The sequence below is a fragment of the Astatotilapia calliptera genome, chromosome 8, assembly GCF_900246225.1.
Source record: "Astatotilapia calliptera chromosome 8, fAstCal1.2, whole genome shotgun sequence".
In the NCBI taxonomy this organism is placed as follows: Eukaryota; Metazoa; Chordata; class Actinopteri; order Cichliformes; family Cichlidae; genus Astatotilapia; species Astatotilapia calliptera.
Window position 1 is genome coordinate 1,160,353 of NC_039309.1, and position 19,290 is coordinate 1,179,642.

Sequence of the window (19,290 nt, forward strand, 5' to 3'; positions counted from 1 at the left end):
CGGCTCTGTCACCAAATACACCTGACCCACATTCAGGCCTGAAGACGAAACCAGGACCTGGAGCAGCAATAACCCGGCACCAAAAAGCCTGTATTTTTAATATTCCCCTTTCATTGTTCCCGTGTTGAGAGACAGAAGCCCAGGCTGCAAACATGCTGCACTAAAGTAATAGAAAAACCATTACATGACAGAAAGGTTGCTGTTTTTTCACTATCATCATAGAAATGTTTGATTTTACGATGACTCAGCGACGATCTTTGTGGTCTTGGGTCAATGGGTTTGCTTGGTGGCTGGTTGGACGGTGCAGTCAGCTGCCTTCCTGCTTCCTCATCCTTCCAGTTTTATAAATGTGCCACATAACTGAAGCTGAAAATGGTTTCACACATAATCTAGAGAAATAAAAGTACTTAGCTGACCGGGACTCTGCGGTAATCGTCAGAGAGCAGCTCTGCTCGGTGCCTACCGTGAACTGATCCATGTGGTGTGAGTCACCTTGTTGGCTGGTGCCTGGTGCTCCATCCTCTGAGTCTTCAGCTCTGCGATCTCAGCCTCCAGCAGGTGGATCACCTCCTCGTAGTCCATCTCCATCCCTCTGGCCTGCTTCTGGGCTGCCTCAGCCAGCTGGATTCGAGTCCTCAGAGCTCGGCTCTCCTCCGCGCTGTGTTTCACTTCCTGTCAGAAAGAGTGGAGGAAGAGGAGAGGGGGAGGATGGGGTAGAAGAAGAACCTGAGGGATTACTCAGTAGACTTTCAGTGGTGCTTTCAGGCCCTGCTCAGTGCTTTTGAGAGGCCTCCCAGGTGGTCGTGCCATGATTTGGGATTCGTGGTGTCAGGATGAGTTAGTGTGATGAGGCTCTTTGCTGTGGCCTCGGGGACGTTTCTCTGAATCAGCAGGCTGTGCAGTCGAGTCCCAGCAGGCCTGTCAGCGCTCAGCATACCTCTGTCTGTGATAAGGTTACCTACGGTTGGAGAGCAGCGTTATCATCAAAACAATAAAACAAACCTCCGTCTGGTGACAAAGATCGATCAAACTGTTGATGAACGCTCACGGCACTAAACCTTTATCTTGATTTTTACCAGCAGCTGACACCATGAATTGATCAGGAAAATGTGAAAGAGGTGAGCAAGGAATTTCTCACTGACATTAACCCCATCGTTAGAAATAATGCAGGTTTGAAGCACGTAATCATCGGCTTCACTTTGAGATCTGTAGGCTACAGCCAAGATCCAAAAGCCATGAAATCCAAGTAAACTAGCAGTGAACAGGAGAACGATACACATTGACAATAAACTGGACTGGGCTAAAAACACCACAGCACTTTACAGGAAGGGCCAGAGTCGTCTCTATTTTTTGAGGCGACTGAGGTCCTTCAACATCTGCCAGAAAATGCTGAGGATTTTCTATGAGTCTGTGGTGGCCAGTGCGATCCTCTATGCTGTTGCATGCTGGGGGAGCAGGCTGAGGGTCGCAGATGCCAACAGACTTAATAAACTGATCCGTAAGGCCAGCAATGTTGTGGGGATGGAGCTGGACTCCCTCAAGGTGGTGTCGGAGAGGCGGATGCTGTCCAAGATAAAGACAATGTTGGATAACACCTCCCACCCACTCCATGACATGCTGGTCAGTCACAGGAGCTCGTTCAGTGAGAGACTGAGATTACCGAAAAGCACCACTGAACGACACAGGAAATCATTCCTGCCTGTGGCTCCCTGTACAACGCATCCACTTAACACACTGTTTGCTGCTACAACTACACATGTTTCTTTTCCAAATATTTATTTATAAGTGACTTATGTATGTATGTATGTATATATATGTATATATTGTACTATTCTTAGTTAGCGTATTGTCTGTCTTGTCTTAATGTTGGTTTAAAATGGAGCACTGTAACAAAAAATAATTTCCCCCAGGGATCAATAAAGTATTCTGATTCTGATTCTGATTCTGATAGAAACTCCAAAACAGGAAAGACTCCTTAGAAAGTCAGACTAAAGGACCAGATGAAGTCGAGACAAAATGAGGAGCAGAAAAATGGTTTTCAGTGTCTTTAAACTGACTTTAATGTGCACTCATTTTTATAAAACTAGGTTAAAATAAACCTCTAATCATTTAAAACAACACTGACACTTATAAACGTTCCACAAATGCAGTTTATGAGATGCTAATTCATTTTATTTATTTCACATCAACAGTCGGCTCAGGGCGCACTTTATTGTAAGCTAAAACCCCTATAGTAACACAGATAATCAGACAACCCCTGTGAGCAAGCACTTTGGTGACAGTGGGAAGGAAAAACTCCCTTTGAACAGGAAGAAACCTCCTGCAGAACCAGGCAGGAAAGCAGTCCTACATATTTGTGCATGAACTGCACTGAAGAACGTTTCCTGATCAAGGTCCCTCACAGTGTTACCAGAGGCCGATGACCATGCCCTCCAGAGTGAGCAGAATCTACCAGCCGTCAGCATCAGTAGACGTCATCCTCTGAGGACCATGAATGCCATTATAACATTTCATGACGGTGCATTGACCAGGTGATATTTCAGTGAGCACTGCAGTCGCTGTTAAGACTCAGACGTCTCTGTGCAGTCACACCGTCAGCATGAGTAATGCTTGAGCTAAAAATAAAACGACAGGTCATCGTCGCTTTTTGGCAGGTTGTTGTTGTTGGTGGAGTTTTTCTCGGAATGAGCTCTTATTGTTTGATTGTGTGATTTAAGAGCGCGGCCGGGCCCGACTGACTGGCTGGCGCTCTCTTACGTAACAATGCTGGAACAAAAACAAGACACAGAGCTTACTTCATGTCCTCGTCTCACTCCTGGCTCATTATTTTTCAAAACGTCAGCACTGTGCCCGATCTGAACTCTGCAAAAACCACAAAGCCACATTCAGTCAGGTCAAAGTGAACAAGGCTGGGCTCTGTGGACCAGCAGCATTTTAAACACACACCTTTCACCAGCTCAGAGTGACGCTGACATGCTGCTCTGCAAACAAACATTTTTACTCCTGTGTCAAACAGAGTGTGAACGACAGCCGTGTAACAATGAGTCACCGATGTGTCTAAACTTGTTAGTTTCTCTACAGAATCAAAGCACAACAAATGCTGTCTCAATTTTAGTCATATTTCAGTTGCAGCTGGCAGCTTTTCATTCACAGTGAAGCCCAAACTCTTCGCCCACTTATCCACCTCCTGCAGCCATAGCTGGACTGGCCATCGGCCCACCGGGCATTTGCTCGGTGATTTGATTTTTTGTTTTTATGGGCCGATGATTTTTTATTTTATTTTATTTTTTTATAACGGTATAAACAGTGAAAGGTGGTGTATTGGCCAGATGCTGGCAGATGTGTAAAAACAACTCAGTTGTTTGGTGGTGGCTGTGGCGGAGCTTCCACAGAGGCCAGCAGGTGGATGAGGGGAAGGGGAGGCAGGAGGAGCAGAGACCCGAGGCGGTGAACTGAACTCCAGGTAAGAAGTTATGAGCTGCAGTCTATGTGGGTCAGATATGAACCAAGTTTAGTTTATTTTCGTTGTGCTGACTTTTTACAGTCAGTTACAATAACTCGTACTGCTACTAGCTAGCATGACGGAGTTTCTATACAGCTGGGTGGTGCTATGATGTTACTGATAGTGAACTTTATTTTATTCATAAGTTAGTAGCTGCCAACCGTCCCGTAAAAAGACGGAATCGTCTGGTATTCAGAGAAAATATTACACATTTCGTTTTGAGGTGAAAAGGAACACAGTTTGTCCCAGACTTCAGCTACAATGAAAAAGACACAAAGCTGGATTTATTCTGTGTCTTTACGCTGCAGCTGCCTCTTCTTCTCTCATTCTCTCCCCTCCCTCTCCTGTTTCTACTTCAATCATGAAACTGATCAATGATCAGCTGATCGGCTCTCTTGCTTGTTTATCGTCCACTTTGCGCCAGAAAGAAGAAACCAGCGGATGTCGCGCTAAACAACAGCAGCACGTTTAAGCTTGATCAGCTGTTGTCAGAATTTATTTAATATTAATTTCTAGTATCAGCTGATGTTTGCTGGAGCCACAGCTGTAAAGCTGCTGGTCATGATGTTGGTTTGGATATGTGGTGAGAGGGAAACATGAAGATGAAACCAGGAGATGTCCTTACTGAACCATCAGAGCTGTGATGGAGAAACAGGTTTACCTTTTAGGTGACATGGATGAGTTGAAGTTATGAACTGTTTCTGGGAGACAAATAACACCAGCATCCTTTTCTGTGTAACTGACAGCTGGTAACTGTGCAGGGGCGGGTCTAGCAAAGTGTTGCCAGGGGGCAGGTAGGGCATTAACAGGGAGAGGGGGGCACAAAGAAATACTTTCTTATTCTCATTTAAAATGTCTCGCTTTTATTAAATAATTATCTGAATCTTACAACCAAAGTTTTTATCTGATGTACAACATATAGAAATCATACATATACCAACAAGACTGTACATCACCGTCACCACAGCGTTTGCTTTCATTCAAAGGCTTTATGGTTTTTCCTGTAATACCTGGTGGGCTGGTCTCTAGTCAAAATGCCCGGGCCGATTTTTTGTCCCAGTCCAGCCCTGCCTGCAGCTCTAAGAGCGAGATACGAGTAAGAGCTCACAGACCAGCTAAAGCACATCATTTCCTGCCCCAAGGCCAGTTGGACAACCACCACACCAACGAGGCACCCGGGAGGAACCCTGGTCAGACACCCAAACCACCTCCACTGACTGAAGTCCCAGAAATCCAAGCTACACCCTTCAGAGGAAGCTTGTATGTCACTGCTCTCAGCTTGTTGCTATAGGTGCAGAGTGCGCAGGCATCACCCCAACACTCGCCCGGGAAACCCCGAGACACTTAACCATTGCCAGAGTGGGCGCTCCACCTCTTCATGCTGACCACCGTGGCCTCAGACTTGGATGAAAACCATGAGAAATTTGGAGCTCCATGTTCGATAAAGAAAACAGGAGCACGTCACAACTCAAGCTATGCAGATGAATAAAAGCACTACAGGCCAGAGGGAAATATGTGCTGGCATACGGGCCCAGCTGGGCTTTGACCCCATGTGATCTTTGATGCAGAGGGAGAGCCAGTCTGTAGCGTGGAGGTTATGTAACTCTCAGGGCAGTGAAACAGACACCAGCAATAATTAGACACTCATAACTGGAAGCAACCACTCCCAGTACAGTTGGCACACTGGCAGCCAATAACCTGTAACCCTGCAGCGCTGAAATAAACATCGCACGGTAAACTGATCTTTGGTGGCACTAACAGATCAGAGTGAACACTGAGTTTTGTCACAACACTCAGTGCAACACGAACCAGGAAAGAAACACTGCAAGATTTCACAGAGGAGCATGCAAAACACCACGGGGGCCCAAAACTCCCCCTCATGTAAAGATACTCATGCAGGCAAAAAAGAAATATATTTATCTGCTATAATGAGAACAAATTGTCTGAAACTGAGGGTTTACTGAGCTCTGAGTGCCTGAGATCACACACACACACACACACACACACACACACACACACACACACACACACACACACACACACACACACACTCGAGGCAAAGAGGAAGCAGACTGGGGAGAATTTGGCAGCTCTCATCCTCCTGCTGCGACATCATATGCAGTGGAAGCTAACAGAACACACATGAAGTAAATGCAATGATTTATGAACAAGATTCTGAAATGCTGGACACACACACACACACACACACACACACACGTGCGCGCGCACACACATAGTGTGTGTCATCCATCTGTTACCTCCAATTTTCTCTAGTAATTAAAAAATCTGCAAACTGCCGTTTCAAGAATGAGGTTTATGTTCATGTCCACCACTCCAGCTCTGTGGGGACCAATCTAAGGTTTTAACCTTTGGAGCGAGGACATTAATGGAAAGTAGGGACATCAAGCAAAAGTAATGAATTGTTTTTTTTTTTGTTGAATGGGGAAAGTTTTTTGGAAACTTTGAAAAAATGTCTTACTGGGAGACTTCAACGCTTATCTGATCAACAACAGTGAGACATGGAGGGGCGTGACTGGGAGGAATGGCCTCCCAGGTCTGAACCCCAGTGGTGTTCTGGTACTGGATTCCCGTGCAAACCACAGTTTGTCCATAAAAACACCATGTTCAAACATAAAGGTGTCCATAAGTGCTCGTGGCACCAGGACACCCTAGGCAGCAGGTCAATTTTGAGATCGTATCATCATATCTGATTGCGATGGAAGGTGCCTGAACATGTGAGCACCTTTCCCAAAAACACCTACTCGGATCGACTCACCACAGCTCAACTCAGATCGAGTGATTTTACATTGCATACGACACGAACGCTACAACAAAGGTGGACATTGAGGCAAGAATATACCTGCTGCTCGGTCTGTGGCTTTTCGCCAGACTTGGGGACCATAGCGTCGTTTCTTGGAGCCATTTCCCTCATTGCCGGGTTTCAAAAATGGCAGTTTTGATTTTCATGAACGAGATGCTCTCATGACTTATTGAGTGAAAACTGTGGTAAACCGAGGAAAGTCAGTCCGAGTAGGGGAGACATGGGGACATTGAGTCTGAATGGACCGTGGTCAGCACCTACACTACTGAAGCTGCTGCACTGCGCTACGGCTACAAGGAGGTTGGTGCCTGTCATGGTGGTAACCCCCTCACAGGTGAGGGGAACGGCTGAAGAAGAAGCACTGTGGGACTTTGGAGGCAGCCAATAGGTGCCAGCATGGCTGTGGACGTTTTAGGGCTGTAATGGTTGACACGCCTCTACAATATTGTGTGGAGATCAGGAGTGGTACCTCTGGATTGGCAGGCTGGGGTGGTGATCTTTAAGAAGTGGGACTGGAGGGTGTGTTCCATCTATAGGGGGATCACACACTTCTTTACCTGCCACTCCTTCAGTATATGAATAGTTACCTAAAATGAAACAACAGTGATAACTTTAAACTTTGTCACAACTGCAAAGGTCACGTACATCGACTTAATTCAGCACATTACCTTCACACAGGAGCTTCCAGGACTGAAATATAAACCCAACGTGGAATTACTCAAAAAAACTGCAGTTCCTCTGATGGCCACTTGAGTCTCCAACAACCCAGAGAGCAAGTGTCGGTCCACGCTCACTTTTATATATGGTCCAAATAACAACATTATTACTGCCAAAAGGCTAACGAGACCAAAACCAGTGGGTGATGTCATGGTGACTACATCCATCTTTTATATACAGGCCATGCTTCACTCGCTGCCCTCATCATAAAGAACATAATTACTGGGTTTTCTTTACATGAAACCACGGTCCACGGGCAGGGTGACAACATCGCTGTGCATGAATGTCCTCGTTTAATAATGGAGTCCAACAGGAATGCAAGTCTTTTCTTTACTTTGTGCCTCTGGAGGACATCATTTACTGTAATTTGTGCTGCACAGTAGCGCGACACGCTGTCCAACAACACAGCACAAGTGTAACCATCAGAGCAGAGTGGCTCAGAACTGGGACACACTGGCTGGTAAAATTAGACTCCTGGATGGTTTCCAGTGTAGAGTGTCCACTAAGTGTGGAGATGAGGTGTGAGTGTGTCTGTGTGTGTGTCTGTGTGTGTGTGGTGTATGGTTTGGTAACTAATGGATCCCAGCGTGAGCTCTCTTCCCTCCAGCTGTGGCTTCAGGGGGGCCCGAGGGGCTCTGAGAGCCCCCCCCCCCGTCTTAAAGGCTGACTTCCATCTCTAATGATCCTTCATTAGAGAGCATGTCAGCCCGCTCTCCTCCGCCCGCCTGCTCGCTCCCCAGAAAAGGCAGCATAATGGAAGAAAAATCCCTCGCTGTGCACAAGCTGTACAGCCTGGCAGCGCGCGGCGGAACAAAAGAGCAGCGGCCGGTCCCGCTTCTACCCAGACCAAAGGTTTTTGTGCTCCCTGAGAAACAACACTCACATTTGCACCGACGGCTGCTTCCTGCTTTGTTTGACTGTTATGTAATAATAACATAACTTCTCCATCTCGAAGCTGGAGGCTGCGCTGAAAGCTGTGGCAGAGCCGTTAAAATGCCACGCTCAGACAAAGGATATTAAAAGCACTTCAGCTTATTCAGGAGCACCAACGACTCACACCTCCAACGACTTTTACTGACAAGCAAACACAGTTTCCGAAACAGGCGGAACCTGGATCAGATTATAATAATAACAATAATGATGTCCAGGTGATTTATCTGCATGCAAACACAGTGTGAGTGTGGAAGGCTAAGTGACTCCAGCCTGGAAACCTGATCAAATCCTCCCTCAGACGATTAAAGGCTGTCAGCTTAATTCAGCTGTGCAGGTTTGTTAAATATGCAGGCAGCGCTGAAGCTGACAGTCGTGATCTGCGCCCTGATGTGACTGCAGGCAGCCAGGACATGTCTGAGCAGCTAACGTTGCTTAAAACCTGCTTTTATACCAGGACAGATGACAGAGACGCAAAGTAGACTTCAGAATATTTTAAAGTGTTCTTAGAGTTTGTGAGTTGATGCAGTGCCTCTGCACCTCAGGTGCACACTGAAGTGGTACTGCATTCCTTCTGATGGTCAGCAGGGGGCGTTTCCCCTGGATGTTCATTAGCATGGTCAAAGTTTCTAATAATGAAGCCACTGGATGAACAGACTGCTCTGACACTCAGTTCCACACAGTGTTTTTACTCTTTTAACTGTATGATGTCATAGATGGGAGATATCCCAGGACCCACCCATTAGCGTTTTGTTCACAATGGGCGGGGCTAAAATAACCAGTTTCAGACAGAGGATGAACTGAGGGCCTGCACCAAGGCCCAGAATCACATAAGGAATGATTATTATGAACTGTGTGTCATGCAAAGCTGCTCTGGCAGAGTCCAAGAAGAAAAAGGTTTCACTATGAAAAAGCAAAGAATAGAAAAAGTCCAATGTCTGCAAACCTGCCAACACTCGGCGAGAAGCTAAAGGCGCGACTGCAGAGCAGGAAGTGAACGCTCAGCTCTGCATCCTCCTCATTTCTGCTCCTTGGGTCTGAAACTCAGGTAAGGAAACGCCCCACCGGCCTTTGTTGTTATGGTGCACTTGTCGGCTAAATGTAGATATTGATTGATTTATGCAACCGAGCGGGAGCGAGAGAGGCCGAGACCCTTCAGCTCTGAATCACAACAAACACAATGTGGGGAGGAGGAGGAGGAGGAGGAGGAGGAGCTATTCTAGAGCCCAAAATAAAAACAGATTCACCACGGGGCTCACAGTCCTCCCACACACACACACACACACACACACACACACACACACACACACACACACACACACACACACACAAGCTCTTTATCATCACACCTGCAGGTCGGTTTGTGTGTGTGTGTGTGTGTGTGTGTGTGTATGAAGGGCTCCACCTGCTGATCACACCTCGTCTCACACACACTCCTGACTCCAGCATCCACCACAGCCACTGACCAACACATGACCTGTGTATGACTTCCTGTTTTCACACACGTGCGCAGGTCGGATGAGTGCAGCAGGCGTGACTCACCTGTTTGACCTTGCTGAGCTCCTCCTCCATCTGATGGTGGACTCTCTGAGACTCGACCAGCTGCTCCTGCAGATCAGAACCGACACTTTAGAATATTTACTGAAGCCCACTTTTCTTTGGATATGATTGAATTCTACAAAATGACTCAGGCGTGAGTCTACCTGCAGCCTCTTGATCTCCCTCAGAGCCTCGATGTGCTCCTTCCTGAGCCGCTCCATCTCCTCCAGGTCCTCTGAGTCCGACAGTGACGGCTGCACAAACACACAAACACATCAGAAACATCTGCGACAGAGAACGATTCGTTAGCATCTCGTTAGCGTGAGTGTCAGGCTGAAAGTGCCGTAAATGATGAAGAGCGAGTGAAAGCAGCACATTGAGGCTTGTGTGACGATGACCTGAACATTAATCACACCTGTATCCTCTCACAGGTGCAGCTGCTGCTGCTCTCAAGTCCACCGAACCTGTGTGACCTGTGTGACCCTGTGTGACCCCAGCACAGCTCTGCTGATAGGACCCTCCTGTTCAATGGCAGCGTCCACAGTGGAGTGGACGTGGAGTCATCACGTGCTCCTGTTCACTTAAACCTGGATGATCCTCAGTCTGATGAATCCAGGTGATCTCAGAAAACCACCGGAGGCAGCAGTGAGTCCCCATTGACTCCCATATTAAAACTTTACAGCAGTGTTTGTTCTGTTGGAGACTTTGGGAGCATTGTTAATGACATCATCTGATGACATCATCACTCATACTGTACTAACAGACGTATAAATAAAGCGACTGCTCACCATGTCCACGTTTTTATTTTGCTTATAACCAGCAAAGTAAAACTGGAGCTTAAAGGTCACTTTTTTATTCTAATAAACAATAAAATGAAAAGATAAAAATAAAGAAGCAGAATCGATCCCGTTAGAAACGCCGCACAGGCAGCATCATTCCCACCTACACCTTCTCCAGGTGTTCCCTGCTCTGTTGCTGTGACCGCCTCCACCATCTCCGTGCTGTGACTGACACTGATGACCCCCCCACACCCCCCACATACTTTAACATACTGTAATATTCTACAAACACTGTCTGCACTGCAAAACTGAAAACTGTGTTAGTACTCTGTTGTGCTTTTCCTGAAGGCTGCATATACGTGCATACATACAGGATGAGTCACTCAGCATCTTTTCTATGAGTTTAAAGTAAATTACAGTTAAAAGTTGTTTATATAGTTCAGTAACTGTGTGACATCAGGCGTGTGCGCTGTGCTGCACGCTCCTACCCTCGGGTCGCTGGGCGACTCCAGCAAGCTGAACAGGTCGTCGGACGTGAAGCGAGACCCGGGCTGCGTGACGCCCAGCTCCTCCAGCTGAGGCTTGAACAGCTCCTTGATCAGGCTCTCGAAGTCTGGGAACAGAAAACAGACACGAGCGCTCAGCAGGAGGCAGAACGCCAACCCGAGCCTCTCTGAGGCCGAAGCAGCGACGAAACCTGCAGATCTGCGTCCTGCACTTGACTTTCATCTTCAACGCTGCCGCGCCACATCACCAAGCCTCCTTTAAACTGTGCAAATGGTGAATGAAAACACAATATGGATCATCTCTGAGCACAGTCAGCCATGTGACCACACCTTCTGTTTTTATTCTACGAACAGTCAGATTAATGGATCCCCTCTGTGTGTGATGGTGACGACCTGGCGGCTGCTCAGAAGAATTCAGTTCAAACAGCTGCTCCAACAGCAGCAACAGTTTCTACGTTTCAACTCTGATGTCCAGCAGCAGACAAAGACATTTTATTCTTTCTACTGAAGCTCTCTGCTTTTCCTTCACTTTTTCAAACAGTGCAGTAAAACCCACAAAGCAGAATAAAAGCTCTGAGTTAACGCAAGTGAGCAGAAAGTGTGCAAAGCTCGAGTCGCTGCGACGTCAGAAGAATCGAGTCCCAGTTTCCCAGGTGAAACCGCCGAGGGCACAAAGGAGGGAAGGAGGCGAGTAAAGCCGAACGCAGGAGAAACAAAACTCCAGCTAAAAACATCCAACAAGGACACAGCAGGAAACCTCCTGACTGCTGGAGACCAACATGGTCCAAACACAGCAGCACAGTCATCAGTTTACCTCAGAGCTGCGCTTAAAACCTTCAATCATGAAAAGAAACAAGAGCTAAATACAAATAAAAGTACATGATGTCCTGCACAGGTGTGAGGATGAGGGACACCTGCAGGAGGACAGCCACAGGTGAGCTGAGCGATGATGTCTTACCTGTGAAGGCCACCGTCCCAGCCGGATCAGCTCGCAGTCTGGACCGGAGCGTCTGCCGCTGAGTGTCGGAGGGCTTCAGGCCAATCAGCTCCAGAGCCTGGACACAACCACACACACAGATCGATACACAGCTCACATGGTGCAAACACACACTGACAAACAGCCGCTGACCAATGAGAAGAGAGTATCGGCTCATGAATTGGTTCAGCTGACACTGTTGTGTCGTGATGAAGTACACAAACACATTTTGTGTTTTGTTTGGATTTGGGAACAAAAAGGTTTTTCCTCGGTTCCCATGAAGCTGAATGATGTTCGTGGCGTTCCCGTCAGCGTGCAGGGAAATCATCACCTCATGCTGTTGCACTGAGGACTCGATAGTTTCTGTGCAGATTTACGTGTTTGGTTTTTTTCTTGCCTCCTGGTTGGTTCATCCTGCTGACTCTGCTGTTTCAACATCAGCGTGAAGCGTTCAAAGGTGCGACTCACAAACACTCACCTGCTCCAACCTTTCTATCTTGAGGCGGCAGCTGTCGCTGAGGGAGCTCTTCCTCTGAGGAGGCTGACTGCTCGGAGACTCTGGAAGCAGAGGAACACACACGGTTAATGCAAAGACACAAAACAACTACAAACAACAAATGCTGATGAAACACACACACAGAAAACAGGGAGAGAATGACACGAAACACGTAACAGTCCACAAAGACACAAAAGAAAACTCAAAAACGGAATAAAAATACACAAAATATCCACAAATCAACTACAAAATGATGCAAAATGACCAGAAATTGTGACAGAGAGATGCAACAATCACAAAATGTTCAAAAATAATTACAAAAAATATTTAAATAAACAACATGAATGAACCATGAGGAGCCAACGAGTATAAGAATCACGTTTACCACCACATAACCACAAAACCAGGAAATTTGAATTTGAAACGATCGTGTAACACCATTCATCGATACAAATTTAAAGGTCGGTGCACTTAAACGAGGAGGTAACAATCTCAAAGAAATCATGAAGTCACTTTAAATATTGAAAGAATTAATGAGATAGTAAGTAAATGCAAGTTCTGCCTAAATTCTGTGTATTTTACAGGAAAACAGACACGAATTTAAATCACTTTTTATTCACTGTGCAGTTTCATGGTAATTTTGCAGAAAACCATCTTCCTGCATCTTGTTCTCTCTGTGCTGCGGCTGTTTGATGGAGCAGGTTTTATGTTCTGTTGTCCTTTTCTTTTAGTCTTACTCACGACTTACATTTGTTACAGTTTCATTATTTTTATCATGAATTATTTCCTGTATAAACCTTTAAACATTTGTAGGTAAATATAATGAAATTGTAATTGTAAATCAAATACATTTGAATTCTGTTCATTGCAGAGGAGTTATGCCTCCTTTATGCCAGAACACAACCCTCCTGTGTCTCTGCAGGTGTTGTTACAGGTGTGTTAGCTCTGTGACCCTAGCAGCGTCTTCTTCAGCCTCAGACATCACCATGGAGACAGGTCGGACTGGTTTGCTGGGACAGCCTCAGGTCGTCCATCAGACAGAACATTTCCCACATGGACAAAGACCTCAGGCCTCCTCATGATCCCAGTGATGCTCCGCACCTCTTCAGCCAGTCACAGGCCAGACCTCCACTTACCTCACTTCCTCCTGTGACAGGAGGACGCATCATCTGCCCCCCAACCCGCCTTCCAGACATTTATTAACAGCTCACGGTGGCTCGTCTGTGAACACACATTTGCCTGCATATGTTCACATTCTCCTGATTCTGCTGTACCATTTCCTGATGTTGCAGATTTAAGTACTGCGTGAAATTCAGGTCTAAGCTACTTTATGCAAATCAGAGCTGTCGAGTATCTGGAAACTCTTCCACTAGGGGGGTTACTCCCACTAGGTTTAAATCTGGGACTCTCCACCATTTGACCTTAGAACTGAAGAAGCTTCTCGGATGAGAGGTGAAACGTCTTCAAGCAACTTAAAGAAGTCCAGACGCTTTTCTTTGCAAACTCCTTTGACTACGATGACCTGGATGACTGAGAACCTTCACAGACAAACTCTTCCAAGTTCCTAAAACTACTGAAAAGCTGTGGTTTCCGTCCTGCATGGTGTTAAATGCTGTCACAAAGCTGCAGGTGAACAAAGTGAATAAACCACAGACGTTTCCTGAGCGGTGGATACGTACCGGGGTTCGTCTCAGGCAGGCTGTGACTCTCCGGAGGCGAGGACACACGTGTCTGCTCTGCTCTGCTCGGAGACACTCGCACCTGCTTTCACACATTAACATAGCATGTTAATGACTGTGTGTGTGTGTGTGTGTGTGTCAGATATGCTCACGTGTGACTCTGTTCTCACATTAAACTGACAGTTTAAATAAATGAAGTGACAACTAACACGTTGTCTGTAAATCTGTGCTCTCAGCTGTGGAGACGACACGTTTCTCCAGGCCGCGCTGAAGTACCTGCACAGACAGGCTATCAAAAACTGTCTAACAGACTCTTGTTAGTGCTGACTTTACACTCAGCGCCACCACCAGGCGGTTCTTTTGTTAAAGCGGTGCTGAGACGTCCTGCTTCCTCTCTAATCTAACTTTAAAGAAGGAGAGCTCAAATCTGTGTCCTGTGTTTGTACAAACTTTTATGAGGCTCTCAGAGTCCACGCCCTGACCTGGGTGACGTTGACTGATGGCAGAGTCTCGCTGGCAGGGTTTCGGCTGGAGGTGATCTTGGTAACCACGGCCGGCTGCTGAGGCACGGTGCCCAGGACCGGGCCCCTTATCTGGGGTCCACCCCCACCACCAGACCCCTGCAGGGAGATGGGGCTGTGGGGCCCGCTGCTGGAGCTGGAGGACGACCTCCGCCTGATGAAGGCAATCTCCACGGTCGGGTCGGGTCTAGAACACAAGATGAGTCTGAGTTAAACGTCTGGATTTAACACTTAGAGTCCCCCGAGAGCAGCAGTGCCCAGCCTTCTACCTTTCTACCTTTAAAACCCGCCTTCCAGCCAAGGCGGGTTTTAAAGGTAGAAAAGCCAAATGGCTGCTCTCGGGGGACTCTAAGTGTTAAGTGATCAGAGACGACCTTCAGTTTATGTTTCTATTCAGTTTTTATTATTTACTAATATTTTCTATCTTATGGTTTCTGAATAGTAAACGATGCTGTATCTTTGAAAAGCACCTGAAACAACAGCAGCACACGAACAGCTGTGTCTCTATGTCCTTGCTGTGTGCTATCCTGTCATTTGCACAATGTCTGTTCGGTATCAGGTGTGCCGTACCTGAGTTTGGTGCGTGTCAGGATGCCCCTGGCCTCCTCGTATGTCACTCCGATCAGCGACTCTTTGTTAATGGACACCAGCTGGTCCCCAACCTGCAGCCTGCCGTCCTGAAGCAGCACAGTCAGACAGGAGCAGTGAGACCGCGTGTTCAGCAGCATGCTCACATAAACACTATCAGTATAAGTTGGTATGATTATTATAGATGAGCATAACGCGAGTGCTGTAGTCTGGCCTTTTGCTGGCATGAAGTTGAGTCTGCTGAGGACTGACATGTCACCTTATCTGTTATCAACCCAGTGAATCTCCAGTGGATCATATCAGATGCATTTTTAGTGTCCGCTGTAGACACAGCGGGCTGCCCAGCGGGGTTCTCACTGAATCCAGAATGATCGGAATCAAACCACCGGACCACAAAGATGCTGACCTTCTGGCAGTCTCCTCCAGGCGCGATTTCCTGAATGAACACCATTGGTCCTTCGGGGCGGTTGGCTCCGCCCTTGATGATGAGCCCCAGGCCTGTTCCCTTGGCGACACATATCAACTGAATGACACTGTCACTGAGGACACAGAGAGAGAGGCGGCATGACAGAGAGATTAAAAAGCACGCTGTCATAATCTCTAACCCTCCTCCAGCTTCAAACTGCTGAAGAGGCTTTTCACTATTTTTAGTGGCTGCTGGTGTTTCCATGCAGCTGAATCATAGTTTATTATGTAACCGCCGTCCAATAACAAACTGCCTGGACTCCACTCAATGTACTCGTAGTTAAAGTACTGCAGTACTGCAGATTGATTATGGATGTCAGTACTGCGCTCTACTAACATGTTAACAGTGTTGGGGAGTAACGGAATACATGTGCCGCCGTTACATATTAAAATACAAAATATGAGTAACTGTATTCCGTTACAGTTACCGTTTAAAAAGGTGGTATTCAGAATACAGTTACTTTGTTGAAATAAATGGATTACACTGTGGTACTTTCCTGTTTCATTTTGTCGCGGGTCAGGACTGTTTGGGTTTGGTTTGACAGCTACGTGCTGTTGTTCCAGGCGGCAGCGTTACGGTTGCCATGGTTACAGGGCGACGCTCTCTCTCTCTCTCTGCGACTGTGTGTTTCAAATTCAAATTCAAATTCAAATTCAAATTTTATTTGTCACGTACACAGTCATACACAGTACGATATGTAGTGAGAGAGCGCCTTTTCGTTGTTGTTGTTGTGCTAAGCTAACAGGCAGAATGCTACAAGCATAGCTCTAAAGAATGTAGCATCATGGGCAGTGTAGTCCGTGCTGCAGGGAGAATGGACTGCCATACTCGTTATGGGTCTGTGAGCGCGAGGAGGGAGAAAAAGGGGAGTGGAAAGGTACGAGCAGTCATCGAGGAAAAACGGGAGCTGGAAGCATGTAAATATAATAATAACCACTGCAGCCAAGAAGAGTGCCTGACGAGCCCAGTTGCAAGTAAGCTATTAATGTCACGGTTCTGGGTCCGTTGGACCCAGTATTTTGAGTTTATTATGTTTTGGTTCACTTTTGCATCATGGATTATTCTTTGTTTCTCTGGTACTTTGTGTTTCAGTTATCTTGGTGTTTTGGATTGTTTCTCATTCTCTTGTTGTGATGTTTATTATTATTATTATCATTATTAGAGTTTCATGTTTCTATTATCCATGTTTTAGGAATGGTGGTTTCATGTATAGTTCAGTTCCATGTTTCATTTTCTGTCTCTGTGTTGAGTCCATGTCTCTGAGTTGTGATTCATGTTTCCTGTTTTATTGTGAAAGTCTTTGTCTTATGTTAGTGTGTGCAGCTTTGTTCCCCATGTCTCGTTAGCCCTGATCTCTCCCAGCTGTGTCTCCCTTCTGTGGCCCATTTCCTCATTACTACCCTGTGTATTTAAGCCCTGTGTTTTCCCATGCCCAGTGTCGCGTCGTACCCACAGATTATGCCTGTGTGTCCTTGGGCTCAGTGGTCCATCCTCACTTCATGTTTGTTTTCCTGCCAGCAATAAAGCTGAGGTTTTTTGAGTTACATTCCGTTTTCCGAGTCCTGCATTTGGATCCTCATCTCTGCCTGCCCGCACACAGAGCCCTGACAATTAAGACTCGACTGTGCACCGCGTTCGTGTTTTCCTCCGAAACAATAAGCTCCGTTGGAGCAGCCTTTCAACGCCTCTCTCTGTCTCTCGCAAGAAAAGTTGACCCAGACAACAAAGTAAAGCTATTTTTCGGCTACGAGCCGACAGGGACCCCGCCGTATTAGTCAGAGGTCCCTTTCCTACAGTTCGGAGTCGCGGACCTTCAGTAACAGTAATAAATCACACAGCAATAGTACATTCACGTTGTTGTAAAAAGCATGATAATATATTAAGTAATCCAAAGTATTCAGAATACGTTACTGTCATTGAGTAACGTAACGGAATACGTTACAGAATACATTTTGGGGCATGTATTCTGTAATGGAATACATTTTAAAAGTAACCTTCCCAACACTGCATGTTATAACTACAGCTAACCAGCCTGTAATGCTCAGGCTGGAACATTAAACTGATATATACCATCATGAGTCCATAATATGATCCAGGCTCCATCATCACGAGTACTTGAATAGATCTGGATGCTGACTCTGCTGTCCTGTTACTTAGTTTGGATGAGTTTTGCTCTGGTCTGACAGCATGTCGCTGTTTCTACTTTAACACTTTTTTATTTCTGTCTTTATGAGTGTCGTGCTTCCTGTTTTATTTTGATAGTCCCTTTCCTGTGTGCAGTGTATCTAGTTTTGCTTCCCCCTGTGTCGTTAGGTCTCATTTGTCCCACCTGTTCATGTCCTCTCGTTGTCCTGCTTGTGTTTCCTCGTTAACCATCATGTTCCCTCTCTGTGTGCTGTGCATGTCTCCTCGTGGTTCCAGGTTTTCTTGTTCCTAGTTTCTTAGCGTTTTTCTAGTTTTGTTTTTGTATTCAACCTTTTTCTCCAGTGATTAAAGCTCCGCTATCAGTTTAGCTTTCGCCTGAGTCCTCGTCCTGCTGCCACGCAGCGCTACATGACAGATGTGACACAGGGGCAGTGTGTAAAGAAGGTGGCGTGTAAAGTGGCAAAGAAAGGACTTCACAGCTTAACAGCTGTGTTGGTTTCATTAAAAACTCTGAATAAATCAGCTGGAAAGTTGAAATTACTCATGAAGACTCACTGCAGGACGGGTTTAGCTCTCTATGCGTTTTTATGTCTCTGAGACTATTTGTATTTTAATAATAAATATAAAACAGCCAATCAGAATCTGTGTCGAATGTTTTCTGGTTTACAGGGAAGTGAAGGCATCACCGTGAGAGGGAGTTATTTCTGTTCTTTAGATCCTACCTGAAGGCGTGCACAGGTGTGTGCATGGCGTAGGCGGGGTTAGCGGGATAAGGGGCGGTGTGGGTGTAGGCCGTGACCCCCTCTTTAGGACTGAGGAGCTGGGGGCTCTCTGACCGGGAGGAGGAGGAGGAGGAGGCCGTGTCCGTCAGCTTCCCTTTAAAGAAACGAGAAGAAGAATGAAGAGAGGTGAGCAGGAAGACGTGGGAGAGAGAGAAGAAATGTAATGGCGGAGGGAGGCGGAGGACGATGGGACGCGGCGGGATGGAGAAAAACTGGAACACAGGATCAATTTAGTGACTCAGGACTGAAACTTTGTACTTTGTGAGGACCAGACTAACATGAGAGGACTTTATTTTAGAAAGTAACAGGATTTTTAGAGTGTGAAGATATTTTTGGAAAATGTGGACATTTTTGAGAAGTGGTGATGTTTTTGGAAAGTCGCAACACCTTTGTAAAACTATTATTTTTACTTTTTCGAGAACTTGGGGACATTTTTGGGTCAGAACATATTTAGTGAGGATGTTTTGTCCGCAGTTCTGCGACACGCAGACATGGAAATGAAAAATTAAACTTGTAATGGACTCTTTTAAAAGGACTGTTAGTTTTGGAAAGTGACCACAAAGCGATTTTGTAACATGCTGTGAATTTCCAGGCATTTGAGCTGTTGGAGTACCGTCGTGTCTATCGTCGTCATGTCTTCAGAGGGCTGTCTGAGGGTTCGGTTTGTCCTGGATCGAATGTTCATGTTGAACGTGATGGTGGGTTTTACCTGTGGACAGCTGCGTGGGAGAGATTCGTCCTGAAGCCGTGATGTGGTTGGAGCTGTACTTCTCCATCAGCTCAGCGAACTCCCTCCTGAAGGACACATGAACACATCACAGCGCCCTGTTTCAGATTCACTTC

General features: G+C 46.3%; 1 protein-coding gene across 3 annotated transcripts in view; it reads right to left on the reverse strand.

The window, feature by feature from the left end:
• stxbp4 (syntaxin binding protein 4) overlaps positions 1–19,290 on the reverse strand; it is a 59,206-nt gene that overhangs the window by 15,304 nt on the left and 24,612 nt on the right. For all 3 annotated transcript variants that reach the window (XM_026177788.1, XM_026177790.1, XM_026177789.1), the window contains exons 6-17: positions 19,157–19,242; positions 18,388–18,541; positions 15,461–15,593; positions 15,037–15,143; positions 14,428–14,653; positions 13,946–14,027; positions 12,249–12,328; positions 11,753–11,849; positions 10,777–10,901; positions 9,674–9,763; positions 9,513–9,578; positions 493–672 (exon numbers count right to left, since the gene is read on the reverse strand). In XM_026177788.1, the coding sequence (XP_026033573.1) occupies positions 493–672; positions 9,513–9,578; positions 9,674–9,763; positions 10,777–10,901; positions 11,753–11,849; positions 12,249–12,328; positions 13,946–14,027; positions 14,428–14,653; positions 15,037–15,143; positions 15,461–15,593; positions 18,388–18,541; positions 19,157–19,242 (1,426 nt within the window). The remainder of the gene's footprint in view (positions 1–492; positions 673–9,512; positions 9,579–9,673; positions 9,764–10,776; positions 10,902–11,752; positions 11,850–12,248; positions 12,329–13,945; positions 14,028–14,427; positions 14,654–15,036; positions 15,144–15,460; positions 15,594–18,387; positions 18,542–19,156; positions 19,243–19,290) is intronic.